General features: G+C 53.9%; 1 protein-coding gene across 1 annotated transcript in view; it reads right to left on the bottom strand.

The window, feature by feature from the left end:
* The window catches only part of Rassf5 (Ras association domain family member 5), a 68,620-nt gene extending 53,006 nt beyond the window's left edge, over positions 1–15,614 (bottom strand). The window contains exon 1 of the mRNA XM_004862064.4: positions 15,107–15,614. Coding sequence (XP_004862121.1) covers positions 15,107–15,560 — 454 coding nt within the window. The 5' untranslated portion in view covers positions 15,561–15,614. The remainder of the gene's footprint in view (positions 1–15,106) is intronic.
* Between the last annotated feature and the right edge of the window lie 723 nt (positions 15,615–16,337).

Genomic DNA, 16,337 nt, shown 5'->3' with positions numbered 1-16,337 from the left:
ATGGTACTGGCAAAAACAAACAGACAAAAAAACAGACCCAAGGATCAATGGAACAGATTAGAAGATGCACAACAACTCCAAAAACATTCAGCCACCTTATCTTTGACGAGGGAGCCAAACACCTTCACTGGAAGAAAGATAGCTTCTTTAATAGGTAGTGCTGGAAAAACTGGCTTTCCACATGTCGAAGATTAACTAGACCCATATCTTTCACCATGCATTAAACTAAAATTGAAATGGATAAAAAAATCTACTAAAACAGAAACACTAAATCTGATGGAAGATGGAATAAGTAGAACTGTTGAACACACTGGTGTAGGCAAAGACTTTATGAACAAAACCCTGATCCCACAGGAAATATCAGAAAGAATCAACAACTGGGACCTCATTTTATTAAAAAGCTTTTGCACAGAAAAAGAAATCACCAACAGAGTGAACAGACAACCTTTTTTCCCAGTATGGGAAAAATTTTTTGCCAACTCTTCCTCAAAGGACTAATACCTAGAATATATGAAGAACTAAAAAAAATCAGACCCTCCCAAATTTAAAGACCCAATCCAAAAATGGGCATCTGAAATGAACAGACACTTCTCAGATGAAGAAGTAGAAATGGCGAATAAATACATGAAAAAATGTTTAACATCAATGGTCATTCAAGAGATGAAAATTAAAACAACATTGACATTCCATCTCACTCTAGAAAGTGGCTGCTCTCAAGAAATCAACCAATAATAAATACTGACAGGGCTGTAGGGAAAGAGGAACCCTATTCCACTGTTGGTGGGAGTGCAGACTGGTGCAACCACAGTGGAAATCAGTGTGGAGATTCCTTAAAAAACTAGGACTAGAGGTTCTATTTGACCCAGGTATTCTCCTTCTTGGTATCTTCCAAAAAGAATTAAAAGCATCACACCACAGTGATATATGCACAGCTATGTTTATAGTGACAGTGTGTAATAGCTAAATCTTGGAAACAGCCCAAATGCCTATCAACCGATGAATAGATGAAGATATGATTTTTTATACAATGGAGTACTACTGTGCCATAAAGAAGGATAAGCTTAAGACATTTCTAGCTAAATAGATGCACTTTGAGACCATATTCTTAAGTGAAGTAAATCAGACACAGATGTTTAAATACCATATTATTTCTCTGGTGTAAACTGAAAGCATAAATAAGGACAAAAATGTATAGCATATTTGGAAACGAGAAGAAAATGTTCAAATGAGAAGGGGAATAAGGAGGGGGGAGGGGGAAAGAAAGTAAGGGAAAAGGGAAAAAAGATAATAGAAGGAAAAACATGGAAACAAAGCTTTTTATTTTTTTTTTTTTGTACCGGGGATTGAACTCAGGACCTTGCACTTGTGAGGCAGGCAGCAGCACCACTGAGCTAAATCCCCAGCAGAAAGCTTTTGTAAATAAGGAGGGGAAGAGAAGTTGAAGGGTGAGGAGAGGAATGGGAAAAAAAGAAGCAAGATATATCATGTACAGGTACTAATTTTCTATGATGAATGTGATCATTATGTATATCTAAAATGCACCAATTAAAAAATCCAAAATAGATAGTGAAAATTTAGCAGGGCATGCAGGTGGCACACCTATAATCCCAGCTCTCAGGAGGCTGAGGCAGGAAGATCACCTCGCGTTCAAGGCTAGCCTAGGCTATATAGTGAGTTGAAGACCAGCCTAAACTACATAGGGAGACCTCATCTCAAAAACAAAATACAAGTAACACAGAATGACAATAAAAATATAAGGAGATCTATACCGTATCATGGTAAATAAAATAAAATAAAATTTTCATTCATCTACTGGTCGACTATATTTTGGGAGGGTATTTATATTTTTATATGCAATATATTTCCTAATGATACAGCCTGCACCCCTATCTTATTAGTCTTTTGGACGGTGGCCTCGTGAAGAGGACAAGTGAAGACCCAGAGAAATGGACAGAGCAGAGAGAGGTGTCCAGTCTGCAGCGCTCCGTATTGCAGAGCATTCCTGCAAATCCCTCCTTGGCTGAGAATGTAAGAAGCAGTGGATTGGGGGGGCGGGGGGTAAATGTAAAAGTGAATGGGGTGAGGTGAGTGAGCAAGCCGCATGAACTCATTCCTGCGCACAAGCGGGCATGGGAGGTTCTCCGTCTGGGTCCCCGATCCCATACCCAGAAAGGCCCAGCTGCACTCAGGATGTGGCCATGCAAGGACACCAAATGCTTTTGGGACAGGGCAGCTGAAATGTGTGTACTCACCAGACACACAGGTTCACAGAGGGGTGAGCCTTTCTGCACGACTGTGTCTCCTGTCTTTCCACGTCCACCTAGCTGTTGCCCCTTTTCTCCTTGTGCACCCACGGGTGCAGTTCCTGAGCCTTACCCTCGGCCCCGCCTGCCGTGGAGGACAGCCAGTTACACCTACAGATCTGGTGTAACAGGAAGACACGTACAGAGAGAGAGTTCAGCACAGATACATGCTGCTTTGATTGTCACAGGAAAAGAGCACCTTAAGATACAGAATAATATGTTAAGCCACAGCGGACAGCTAGGTTTCATGGAATGTAACAAATAGTGACAAGCCCGTGACATCCAAAGCCGGTGCGGAGCTGACAGATGCCCTCTCCACCTGCCCTGCTCCAGTCCTGTGTCACCAGGCTCCGGGTGTAAGAGAGACAAAGGAGCAGGGCCCCCACTGCTGGGGTCTGGGTCCTCTCCACTCACCCCTGCACCCTGAGAAGACACAGGGGACACGTGAGTGGCTGAGGGGCTCCAGTGCTAAGGGGCGCACAGAGAAAGGGGGTTCTGGGGTTCTGGGGGTTTGCTTTTATTTTAAAGCAGACAACGTCTCTGAGAAGGGTGAGGACAGCATAGTCCCCTGGTGGCCTGGAGCACATCTTTGGTAGTGTCTCACGGGCACACGCAGGCTGCAGGATGGCACACGAGGCTGGCACAGATGTGCACACAGGTATGCCCAGGCCAAGTGCCAGGAGGGCATGGCAGGCCAGGAGCAGCCAGGTTTAGGCCTTTCTGAGACGGCCGGGCTGCTGTATCCAACTGGTTTTTCCACACCTGCTTTGATGTCACTTGCAACCATCCGAAGCGCAGACTGCTGCCCAGCTGAAGCAGACTTCTCGCAGTGAGCAGAAAAGTCAACAGCTGACGTCTGCGCATAGCCTTCTCTGCCAGAGACACACAAAGGCCTCCTCATAGCTGCATCACTGTGGCCAGGGCCACCGCAGATTTCTGGGGAGACCCCAGCCTGTTCTTCCTAATTCCCCAGCAGCCTTTGAAAATGATCTACGGCTCGTGTTGTGGTGACAGGCTTGCTTAGCTCCTAACGATGCCCGGTAGGCTCATCTAGCTTTGCCTGTTAATTGCATGGCGTGGTAAACTCAGGGACAGGAATTTTCCCAGCGAAGGTATTTAGGAGTTTCACATCCTTCCTCCACTTTTGCTTGGGCAAACTTCAAATCCTACATTTTCCCCAGACACGCAAGCAGAGAGACCACTCTGGCCAGGTGCTAAGGAAGAGCAGGCAGTGTTGGGGACGTCCCCAGGGCCTAGTGGGGGTCACTAAAGTCTCCCTGGGAGCTCTCCTCGCCAGAAGGGCCCGATGCAGTAGGGGCCTTCCAGGTGCCCTGCGCACATCAACTGATTACTTCTGATGTCACATTTAATCTTCCCAACAATCATGTGAGATTGGGATTCTCTGCCCTTCTTAACCTTGGAAAAACCAAAGCTCAGAGAGGTCAATCTCTACAAAGAAGGCCCACTAGCAAGAAGGGGTTGCTCCAGGGTCCATGCTCAAGTCAGCTGGCTGTGCATCGACTTTCTCAAATGCTGCATCCCAGCAGAGTCCAGGGAGGGCTGGAGATGTTCCGAAGTTGCTGCCCCTATCTTTGAGCTCTTCTCCTCTCCTTGGGCACCAATTAAGTCCGAGTGCCAGCAGGAGTTAAGCACGCACACCGTGGCTGCAGAGCAGATCTGCCCTGAGCTTAGTGCTGCCACTCCAGGCTGATGGATTTTATTAAATCTATAACTCATTGGGCTGAGTAGTGAAGAAGCAAGGAAATGATCTGTTGAATAATTCTTAGTGTGCACGCGAGAGAGAGACAGGATGAACATGAATGCACCAGTAAGCATTTAAATTGAGGCTAAGTAACCAGCTCCCTTCTTAGTGAAGGTCACAGTATACATCAGGCTATTGACGAGAAGAAATTATTTCAGGCTGGCTAAGGAATATCTGTCTTCAAATGCGGATTAGGCCTAGTTGAATTAAAATCCCCATTTCTCAAGAGTTAAGCCCTAATCAGAAAAAGTGAATCTTCCATTGTCAAGGTCCTGCTTTCAGAGACGTAGCCCGGAACCGGCATTTCACTGAGTTCCAACCCTAAGATGTTCCTGTTGTGATCCACCTCCTATTACTGAATGTGGATGACAAAGGTGTGGAGAAAAATGAGCAGGGAACCATGAGGTTGGCTTATGCACTCCAAAGATTTCCAGCCACCAGGCCAGGGATTTAGCTCAGTGGTTCCACTGCCTGCCTCACAAGCACAAGGTCCTGAGTTCGATCTCTAGTACCAAAAAAAAAAAAAAAAAAAAAAAAGATTTCCAGCCACCGTAAAGAAGCAGTTAAAGGTCAGTATGAGGAGCAAGATCCAACAGCAAAGGCTGACAGGGCTACCAATGACCTCCGACAAGAGCCCTTACTTCTCTGAGCCACCTTACTGTGAAATAAAACAATCCCTCGGCCACTTCCACCCTCCAGAGATGTGGAGGGAATGAACGGTATTAAAAACAAACATATATGCTCTTGGTCTCTGGCAGACGGTGCTATCAGCATCTAAGATTCTGGAGACAATGACAGCAGGAACCAGCCTGGGCTGGAGGGTGGGTGTCTGGGATCCCAGTCCCGCACTGCCGCCACTGGGGCCTCTGCTGCTCTCTAGAAGGAGTACGGTGATCACAGAGACAGTGACAAGCCAGCTTGCTCTCCTCACCTTCCCATCTTTTACTCACTCCTTGCGCTGCCCGCTATCCTGCCCCAGGCAAATCTTCTCACCGTAATTAGCACTTAGGAGAGGAAAAGTGGCCCATCACTGCCAGGGACTCCTGTCCCATTGTGTTTTCCCAGTGGCCTCCAACCTTGCGCAGCTCCATGCAGCTCCCTAACACTGCAGATGAGAAAGCTCTGCTGAGGAAATGCCCTGCACCGCGTCCCGGGCAGGCTGATGCCCCTCTAAGCTACAAGATGGGCAGAACAGAACACAGTGACCACCAAGGTGCCCACAGTCCACCAGCTCAGGGACCCTGACTATGATGGCCCTAGTCCCAATTCTCAGCCTAGAAAGTTGTTAAAATCCACAGCTAAGACCAAAGCTCCAAACCAGGCTGACCACGTCCTTCCAGCAAGGTGGCCAGGAGTCAGAGGATCAAGGAGTGGCGGGAAGCTCAGTGTTAAGTAACGGGCTGCCTGACGGACCCATACTCCTTTTCCATGACAAAAGTCACCAACCTGCGTCCCAGTGGACCCCCCCAGCCGGAGCAGCGTGGACCTACCGAGGGCCTGCCGGGCCTCACTGCAGAACCTCTGTGGGGCCTGGAGCTTTGCTGGCAGCTGCTGGGTCTTCCGGAGCCTGCAGAAGAGCCGCTGCAGACGGGCAGCGAACGGCCTGAAGCAGGTGGCTGCCACCTCCTCATCCTGGCCCTCAGTCATCCCGCCTGAAGATCAATAGCTCTTCTCTAGGCCTGGTGTCAGGGCCGGGGGCCAAGCAGGGGATGGTGGGCCCAGGGAGGGACCCAGGCCTCCTGTACCCCAGATGGGCCCCTGGGACCATGGGCTCCAGCAGCTGCACACACTGACCCACACCACCTCCTTCACGGTGAGGTCCTTTCCCTCCGCCTCCCCAGTGGAAAGCTTTCTATTCTTGGGGCTTTTAGCTTGATAAGATAACAATGCCCCCACCAACCGGCTGCAGGAGGGAGCCTCCCTGAGCCTCATTTCCCAGGCATGCCTGGGAGTCTGAAAATCAATGTCGCCAAAGTTTGAACGGATGACAGGAGTGACCGTTTACCTCACACCTCGGGCCAAGCCAGGGAGCTTGTTAATGGATTTCTTCAGGGTTGCTGGGTTAACAATGCTGTGCCAGCTGTGTAGGCTCCTTGGGGACAACCTGGGGCTGATGTGCTCCTCCCTGCAGGCCAAGGAGGGTCCATAGGAAGCCTTGTGGCTCTGAGAGCATGAGAACATTTATCTAAGACCAGACACCTGAGCAGAGGAGGGGGAGGGCAAAGGCGGTGACCCGGTGGCCAAGTTGAAAACCTCAGCCTCTCAAGAAAAGGGCAGAAGGCTTGTCCTCTTGCCCTAAAATGTGTCCCTCACGCTGGTCCAAAAGTAGCCAAGTTCCTGGAAGCCCCAATGCCCAGGCCAAGGCACCTCAGGCACCAGGAGATGCCCTCTCCCAGGCTCACCCAGAGATCCTGGCCTCACCTGCCGGTGGCCCTCAGAGGAGGGACACTTGTCCTTTAGCCAGAGGAAGCGAAACTGCACCTGCACAGCTGCGGAATCCCTGGCCGAGCAGGACACAACACCTGTGCTGTGGTCAGCAGCTGGCAGCCCAGGGAGCCGGCACTTCCAAGTTCAGCAACGAGTTACCTGTTCTGCATGCAGCCACCAGCTCTGGCTCAGCTCCTGTGCCCTTACTTTCCCACCCGAAGCCCTGCCTTGGCCCTACTTAAAATGTTGGCTGCCGTCCTCCACAGAGGCTCCGTCACCTGGCCTCCTCCCAGGAATCTGGCCAGGTGGTGCTGTCCAGGCCACTGCGTCTTCCAGGGGCCTCAGCCCTGGGTACAGCAGCGATCTCGCCGCACTGTTCACAGCTCACTTATTCAATACGGAAACTCTCCATTGCCACCCTTCCTCAGGCCTGGACACTGATTCTCCCTGCTGCTTTGTGGGGAGGCTGGGGTGCCTTTGTTCTTTGTGGACAGGGGTGCTTTCATTTACTGAGCACCTGCTACACCTGAAGAGGGTCCTAAGGGAGCCCAGGTCGCAAAATGACACTTGAGATCACCAAGCAGAGGATGGGAGCAAGGCTCCCTGCCTCAACCCCACCTGGCCCTGGCATCCGAGATGGCCCAGGGGGTCCAGGAACCCCTGTGTGGCTGGGCACAGGCAGGGTGGCACTCCCAGTGCAGCTCCAAGAGGGACACACGCGCTGGGGAATTTTCAAATATGAGCAATGGGGTAGATCCCTTCCGAATGCCCCATTTGGGCTTAAGGGCCTTGTTTCTCTTTTCTCTTCCACACAGAGCTGTACTTTATTTTATTTCTTTGTGAATTCATTTTTGGAGTGCTGGGGGTTGAGCCCAGGGTCTCAGGCAGGCTCCCACTGAGCTACAGAGCTGCCCTACAGAGCTGAGTTTTAACAGTTAAGCCATTGGGAAAGGCACCAGAAAAGAACTGGCAAGGACTGGTTCTGGGGCTCTGGGAGGTTGTAGAATGCTCATTCCTAATCCTTCAGAAGCTAGATAGATGCTGACTAGGGATGGTCGGGGAGGAGCACCCACTCCCCGGTGGCAGGGGTGTCTGCCATGACCTCTGTATCCCCTTCATTGAAGCACTGAGCCCACGACCTCCAAGTTAATGGGAAGTCCGGCAACAGCCAGTGGAATTTGAAGCAACAGCCCTCACCATCTTCAGGCCTGGGGGTGCAGTAGATTCTCACATGAAACAGCCCATTTATATAACGCTTCCCCCAGGTTGCTTTTTAAAAACACTCTGCACTAGACCAGACCTTCACTGACAGCATCTGCAATCCTTCCTCTTGAACTCTCCAGTTACAGCCGGAATCTGCTGTCCCATTTAAACAGTAAGGCATTGCTGAAGTTTTTTGAATTTTTAGTACTTTCCTCCTTGCAGAAAGAATATAATTGTTTCAACAGAAACCACTGAACCTCCGACTTCCATTCACCTTGGATGAGAACGACAGCCTCCTCCAAGTGCATAAGGAAAGTGAGTGATGGGGCCTGGCCCCAAATGTGATCCTGGCCAGAGGAATACTCGTAGTTGTGGGGAGCTGAGGGCGCCTAGATTTCCTGTTTCCCAGGGGCTACCCCACTCCCTGGGAACTGAGGTCCCAGGCGCGGACTCGAATTTACCTTGAGTCCCTGTCCAACCCTTCCTCACTGCAGTTGTCCCCTCTAGGACACTTGTGGGTCACAGCAGGAAGGAAATGTGGGGTACAGAGAGAACTACCTGCATTTCCACGCCCAGCGCCTGCGCTCATTTGACACCAATGGACCCTGGGAGTGGGGGAGCAGGGTTTAGGAAAAGTTCACCCTTTGTTTAAAAATTTCATGATTTTGGGCTGGGGATTAAGCTCAGTGGTGCCCTTGCCTGCCTCGCAAGTGCAAGGACTGGAGTTTGATCCCCAGTACCAAAAAAAAAATCATGATTTGCACATCCGGAGACCAACTTAGAAACTGAAGGCTGAAAACAAGCAGGGTAGAGCCAGTTCTCAGTTACCCAGACACCATCAGATTCTCCAGTTTAGGTTGGACACGGCTCACCCACCCCTTGGATCAGCCTCCTTTTTTCTGTGTTATCGTTGTCATTATTACCGGACCTTCCAGCATTCACTGGCAGAAAGCAGGCAGATGAATCAGGAAATCAACGAGCTTGCGTGCCCAACGATGTTAGCTCATAAGGCAAAATTCTAGGTTGGATTCTGGTGCTGATTTGAGACCAATGATCTGATTTGACTTCCCTGAACACTCTCTTCTCCTCTATGAGCTGGGCGTGATTCAGCATTTTTCCTCCCCCTGCAAGGGAACTGCAGGGCTCAACAGAGACAAGGCACGTGGAGGTGCTGTAGATATACAGGCAGGCGCAATAAAACTTCTCTCTGCTCTCCCACTTCTTGCCCATTCCCACCTGTTCTTACCCCACTTTAGCAGGTTCACAGAACATCAATTTGTATCTCCAGCAAACTCAACAATAGTCCTTTCCCAGACCCAGAATCCAGCAGAAACAAAACATGAAAGGATTTTTTTTTTAAAAAGAACTACAAACAGCATCACTCCTTTCAGGTGTGACTTTCATGTCCCTCATCGGTCTGGTGTTTTTCAAGGTCCAGGTAAGCCAAGTTTTCACTCTCCAGCAACCTCGGCCAATGGCCATTGTAGACCTGCGCTACAACCTGCCGGACCTGGAAATGCACTTGGGCAAGACACAGGTGGCAGAGGGACCGGGGATCCTCACTGAAGAGTAAACTTGACCCAGGCGAGTGTCACACCTGCCACAGCCCGCCTCCCAGTGACACACAAGAATGAAGACCGGACATGATCCCCTCTCACAAACCCTCTGCACAAGGCCATCCGAGCTTTCTCCCCTAATGCCCTCAAGTGGGGTCAGGGCAGTTGGCATAGGCAGGAAAATCCAAAAAAACCTGGGACCTGCTTCAGCTCCCAGGGGTCACCAGACCCCTCAGGTGAGATGAGTCCTTCTCCTCCGGAGGCTGGGCACAAGGTACAAGGCCAGGAGGGACCCATCCCTCCCCTCCTTCCTCTCCTTAAGGCCAGGAAAAGACCTAAGCCTCACAGATCTCCCTGTGGTGTCTCTCTCATGAACCTGCGCTACTCCAGGAAGCAGAGGCTAGGACAGATGCACTATGGACTTGTGGGCCACTGCAGCCAATGGCCATACCATGGAGAGGGCTTGGGGTCCACCCACCAGGTGCTGCCGAGTCTGCGCAGCACAGTGTGTAAGTGACTCAGAGAAAACCTAAATATCACCTCCCCAGCTCAGAGGTAAGGCGTCTTGACCTTGGGGTGGGTACTGATGCCTGTTCCCCAGCACTGATTTTATCCCATTAAACCAGTGCCTCCAGGGAGCAGAGCTGTCTGTACTGCCTGACATCACCTCAGACTCCGCCTTCTTCCCCTAAGCCCGCTCCCCTCCCATCCTGGGCTCCTACCCGGAACATGTGGAAAGAAGCTTGCCAGAACTCCTGGACAAAAAGCTGAAAGTGACTAAATGCAAAACCATCTTCCCAGCAACAGCCACTGCCAGCACTTCCTGGCCCAGCCAGGGGACAGCCAGACAGAGCTCTGCAGGAAGGGTGGGTGGCCCGAGCCAGCAAACAGGCCGGGCTTGGGCACCCGCAGTAGCACAGGCCTGGATCCGCAAGGTGGGACAAGCAACCCGCACTGCTGGGGCTGTGCTGACTGCAGCACTGGAGCGTGCACATGCTTCACACACTCACAAATACTCAGCCACCGGAGAGAATCCGCCCCCTGCCATCCCAGGAATGCAAACAGGAAGGGTGTCTGATGGGGCCGGGGTGTGTTTACAGGTTCCTCCCAGCCTTAATAACACCTCGGCAGCACAGGAGTGGCCAGCAGCTGCCCTCCACCCAGACACCGAGGAGGGGTAGGTGTGGGAAACCAGAGACGCCCGTGGGAGAGCCACTGGAGTACCAGTGGGGCCCACCCATGGCTGTGCCACACCAGTGGCCTGACACTCAGATGCTAGGTGTGGAGCCCAGGGGCAAAGTGGCTTGAGGGCGTGAGACAGCCCCAGGGCCTTGAGGGCCTGTCAGAATGAGCCCTCCTCGAGAGGTTCCAACCTTTCTGCTGCCCTGAGCAAGGTGGACAGGCCAGTCCTGGACACATGAGATCTCAGCAGATGCACCTGGAAGGTGTCTGACCTCCCGAAGCTATTCCAAGCATGACTGCAGCAGCAAGCAGGAAGTTGCCTGGGCTCTTCAGAAGAAAGGCACTACTGACATGGGAAGAATTCTCCTGGGCTCCTGAGACGCAGGCTGGGCCAGGCACGAGTCGGACTGTGCACATTCACAGAGGAGACGGCTCCCTGCGGGATGAATCCACTCCTGCAGCCCGGCTGGGCCCTGACTCCGCTGTCACTCAGGGCCTCCCTGCCAGGCTTGGCACGGGCTGGCTCAACAGTACATTCGGAGCGGGCTCGGGGAAAGAGAATTCCAGCCTGAGCCACAGTGCTGAGGGGCAATGTCAATTCACTTCCACCTAATAACGCTGCAGGATCAGCAGGCACACACACGCGTTCATTACCAAGTCTAATTAGGCTGGCAGACAAGTGGCATTAATCATTTTTGACTGTACCTGGGATTCAAGCCCCCCATACTCCATAATCAGATAATTTCACGCTCTGATGAATAGGGGGAGAAACGAAGCCCACATTTAATCCTTTTCACTTTCATCTTCTGAGAAGACAGGAACTGGGAGAGGAAAACACAGGGGGTGCAGCTTGAGGGGCTCCAAAGGCCTCTGGAAAGTGTTCTATGTGCCCTAAAACGCCTCCCCGTGGGACCTTCCCCGTTAGAGCCAGGGAGAGGGAAAGACTGGGGTGGGGGACTCTATCTACAACAACAAAGCGTCCGTTTTAGGGCTCAATTTTCCCAGCCTCCAAAAACCTGGGTGTAAATCAACAAAAGTACAAGCCACACACTTCAGTACTGCGTGAGCTGAACAAATGCCTTCCAAGTGCCCAAGGCAAACAAAGGGCACTTTCCGAGATGCCTGGGTGAAGGCCTTTCTCTGCTGCAGGCAGAGTAGAGTCAGCACCCCAGTGGTCTATGTGAGTGAAGAACCCACAGGAGGGCGTGGGCCCGCGGGGTCACTGGGCATCACACGGGTGCTTCCAGCCCTCAGAATCAAGCTAAACGCAGCCACTGCTGCAGAGGCGAGAGCTAGAGGTCAGAGGCCGGCCATGCTCCGTAAGAAAAGTCTCCATGGCAAGCACCACAACTACAGTCTGCCCTGGGCAGGGGAAGTGAGGGTGACGAGCCCCAGAGCCCCCTGTCAACCCCATCACTCAACACCCCACCCCCAACCTCCCCTGAGATACTCCGGGTCCAGGAACAGAGGCCGGTGAGGCTCGCTCACCAACAAGGTGCAGGGAGACCTCGGTGGATCCTCCCCGAGTCCATGCGCCGGAACTAGGTTTCTCCAACAGCCAGACCATTTGCTGGCTGAGCACAGCTCACACATCCACCACCAACAGAAAGAAAGGCCCCTTCTGTGAGCCTTCTACAGAAGGGACAGTCCCTGAGAATGGGGCCAAAGGGCAGCGGGTGAGTTTCTCAGGTTATTTGCTTCTGACCATTCCTTCCAGCAGTGACCACCATTCGCACCCAAAACACAAAGGTGCACTCACACAACCTCCCCCTCTCGTCTTTCTTTCTATACCTTTCCACCAGCCCTCGCCAGATTTCCTTCTCTAACCAGCAGGATTTCTTGAATTCTGAGAATTGTATTAATTCTGAACTTCGCTGTTAGCAAATTCAGCATTAACCAGAGCCCAGTTACAGACCTTGAAGTAGGGGAAACTTAAGTTAGGCAGGCAGAAGGTGCACAGGCAATTAATTCTCGAAAGCCTTTCATTTATAGGAAGCCCAGTTGCCAACATGGCTCCCACCCAGTGTCAGTCTCCCATGCAGACAGATGTCATGTATGTGCCCACTGCCCTTTCCAAGAACAGGGAGATTTAATAATACAAACAAGCCACCACCTTCAGCTACCACTCACTGAAGCGGGGCCTGGCACTGTGCTGGGTGTAGCCAATACAGAGAAGCGGCCGCTGTCTCTGTGAGTCCCTCAGCCAGGCAGAGAAGGGTCTCAGCCCCTGGCATTTGGTGAGGATGCTGCAGCCGCCGCAGGACGCTGGGCAGGTGTCCAGCGCTAGAGGTCACTTACTACCCGAACGTCCTGGGTGTCCGAGGCTTTGCCCCTGACTTTGCCACTGAGCACAGCAACCAGGCAGTCAGAAAGTGGCGCTGCTCGGAAAAGCGATCTCCGGAGGCATCGTGAGCCTGCCCTAGCACCGAATTCATTCGTACTGCATTCTCCCAGGCGCTACTCAAAGTGCTTTACACCCACGAATCAGTCCATTTCATTCTCACATGAACATGACGAAGCAGGCAAGATTATTATCCCCACTTTTTAAGCAAGGAAATGGAACACAGAGATGCAGGGTCACACAGAGAGTAAGTGACCGTCAGGACTTGAACTCGGGACTCTGGCTCTGGACTTCACTCTCATCAACACACAGTATTGTCTCTTACAGGTGCATTTCAAAGTGAAGACAAACAAATCAACCCCATCATGGAACTAGACCTTCAACCTCGAGCAAGATGCTCAACCCTACCAGCTGAACTCGCCCATCAGAATATTTCTCAACTCCTCCCAGCCAGTCACAGGCTCCCAATTAGTTAAGTATTAATAGCAACAAACAGAAACTCCTCTCTGTAGCCCCTTGATTCCAGCTCTGCTTCCTCTCTGGCCTTCAGGCATTCCCTATAACACACAGTTGGTGTTTAATCAACTATGTGGGGGGCATGGGAGCCCAAGAAATCAGAAAGACTTCACCAGTCACACACAGTCACAGGTACCTGTCTTCCTGCCACGAGCAGCAAAGGCTCAAGCCAGGGGAAAAGAGAGTTCTAACACGATGTGAGGGTTAAGCAGGGAAGCAATTCTAACATGATGTGAAAATACCTTAATGTAATCCCCGTGTGTCACAGGGATGCACATACAAATACATCATGGTAATCAAACAACAATCATAAAACTATGTGCAAAATGTCAACAATCAGTATGGTCCCCAAAAGTCTAAGTAAGTACAGACAAGAATGCCACTGAAGCAGATTTCTTGGGATTCTCGGACCATAAAACCCATTACAGCGAGGATCCTGCCTCACTCCCTGAGCAGTAAAACGCCCCCAGGACCTTGAGAGGTGACAGCTGCCAGTGTATCTGGGTTGCATTTGATTTTTCAGTTGGGTCAGAGGCACTGAGCATGTGACAGCCACCCTTCCACACCCGGCACACACCTCTCCACAGCTTCTGCTCCTTCCTCCTTAACTGGCTCCTGAACTGGAAGTTCTAGTGGCAGAAAGGACAGCACCCACGTTCCCCTCCAAGTCTCTTCCACTGGACCCTGGCTAGAGCCTGAGCTCTCCTGCCTGCAGGCAGCCAGCTGCAGTGGGAGGCGCGAAGAGGCCCTGGGTTTCTCTTCCTTGGAAAGGAAGCCCTGCCCACGGGCAGGGCCGGAGCGGCTGCTGTCCAGCGCTGCAGTGGTGGGGAGATGCAGAGCTGCAGCAGGGGGAAGGGCCTCTGCAGAAACGATGCAAACCACAGGCTGTGCCGCCCTCTGGCCTTGTGCTTCGGATATTTAAAACATCTACATGCACACATGGCTACGGATACCCTCTGCCAATCTGGCTAGTGCAAGGCGGTGGGCAGACACCTATTAAAGGAATACACGTACCTAACGGTAGGAGGAGAATAACGAACGCCAGGGAGACTGCAGATTTGCTCAGAAAATCTCCACACTGGGAGCCGGTGGTTTACAGGAAGGGTCAGGAAGAGCCTGGCTTGGGGGGGGGGGGGGGGGGGGAACGGGACTAGAGGAGTTCAGAGAGCCCCGCGGGAGCTGGGGCGCCTTGGAGCCGGAGGAAGGTGTGCGGGAATTGAGGTGAGGGAGAGGGGGCAGGGCCCACACCCCAACACCGCGGTAGAGCCCAAAGGTTTGAGGGGCCACAAGAGGAGGGTATTGGGGTGCAGGCCCCGGGTGACCTCCGCCTCTTCATCTTCACAGCCTGTTTCCATCCGAAGCCTAACTAGGTCTCCTCCCTGTCCCAGTGGAGAGGAGGGGGTTCAGCTTTGCGCCACAGGCGGATGAAAAGGCCATTTCTCCATTAATTCTAATGAGCAAGGGTCAAATAGTCGGCTCAGTGTCAGTCTCAGAGCCCACTTCCAAGAACTTACAACCGAAGCAGGAGGTTGCGCGGGAGGCAGCTGAATGACCTTGCGTCCAGCCACCAGCGCAGCCCACTAGCGAGCGAGCGTGCGCGCCTGCGGGTGGGGGCAGGTCGGGCCAAGCCACGCACCTGCAATCGTCAGTCACACATACGCGTCCCGCAGGGCCCGTCACTGAAGGACCCAGGCAGGGGCCGGAGCGGCGTCTGCAGGGGCTGCGCGCTCCAAGTTCGCGCCTCCCGGGGACGTGGAGGGCGAGGCCCCCTCCCCTCGCCCCTCGCCCTTCCCAGCTTCCGCCCCCTCGCACTCACTGGCGCAGCGCAGCACCGGCCGCAGCACCTCGCGCCCGCACAGGTCGCACCAGCCGGGGCCGCCCCGCAGCGCCAGTTCCGCGAAGCGGTGGCCCTCGCCTCGCTCCGCCGGCACGCGGGGATCCTGCGGCTGCTCGAAGATGCTCCGCACGTCGCGGGGCCGGGGCGCTCCAGGCCGCCGCCGCAGTCTCTGCTGCCGCCCGGGCCGGAGAGGGCGCGCGGGTCGCGGGGCTCGGGGCTGCGACTGGGGGTCCCCCCGGGCAGCCTGGCGGTCGCCGCGCCCCTCGTGCGCCCCAGGCGCGGTGGAGAGGGCCGCGGGGACACAGCGGCGCGAGGAGCGCCCGGAGGGCGGCGGCGGCTCCGGGCCGCTCAGGCTCTGCAGATAACGCGGCGGCTCGGAGTCCAAGAGCAGCGCGTAGGGGCGCTGCCCGATGGCCGGGGACGCCATGGCCATGCCCGGCTGGCGGCTGCGGCTCCTCCCGAGCCCGCCTGGAGAAGGGGCGGCCCCAGACCAGCAGGCCTTTAAAGGGGCCGCAGCCCAAGGGGCGGGGCGGGGCGGGGCGTGGAGACTTCGGAGAGGCGGGGAGGGCGACTGCCGACGACCCACGGCCCACGGCCCGGGCTGGCAGTGGGCGGGCCGGCGCGAGTGCGGATCTGGGGGCGTCTTCAGGAGCAAAGAGCCCATTGGGGCGCTGAGGATTCCGCATAGAAAGGCTCCAAACAACGCAACTCCGAGGCGCCTGCTCTGCAGGGCCCCTCCCCTCCCCAGACCTTCGCGCACCCCAGCACACCCAGGGGAGGGCCGGAGGGGAGGGCTTGGGACCTGGCTGCGCACGGGGCCTTTGCAGGGTCCACGGCCTGGTCCCTGCCTTGGGTGGTGCTGTGCTCAGGCGTTTGCTCGCCCATTCCTGCTGTCCCTCCGGGCCGAGCCCTGCGTGGGTCGGAAATGCCCCTATTGCGCTTGGGCTGCAGCGCCGAGTCGCGTGACGCGGGGGACGCTTCGGAGGCGACCTCGGGGAGCAGCCTGCAGCGCCCACAGCGCAGTCCTCGTGTGCAGCCTTTTCCGCGGGTCGGATTTCCCCTCCCTTAGGGTATTCCTCTTTCCCGGAAGGCTGAGCGATGGTGATGAAGGTCTCGGAGAAGCCCCCCCCCCCCCCGCCCCGCATGGGCTGGCGAGCTTTGCCTCCTAAGCCAACCCTCCTGCCCCTTAGCTGCGCCGGAAAGGCCAGCC

Source organism: Heterocephalus glaber, unplaced genomic scaffold, assembly GCF_053883595.1.
Source record: "Heterocephalus glaber isolate CG9 unplaced genomic scaffold, H.glaber_assembly_v1.0 deba00001600, whole genome shotgun sequence".
In the NCBI taxonomy this organism is placed as follows: Eukaryota; Metazoa; Chordata; class Mammalia; order Rodentia; family Bathyergidae; genus Heterocephalus; species Heterocephalus glaber.
This window is presented reverse-complemented; position numbering and strand designations above follow the sequence as displayed.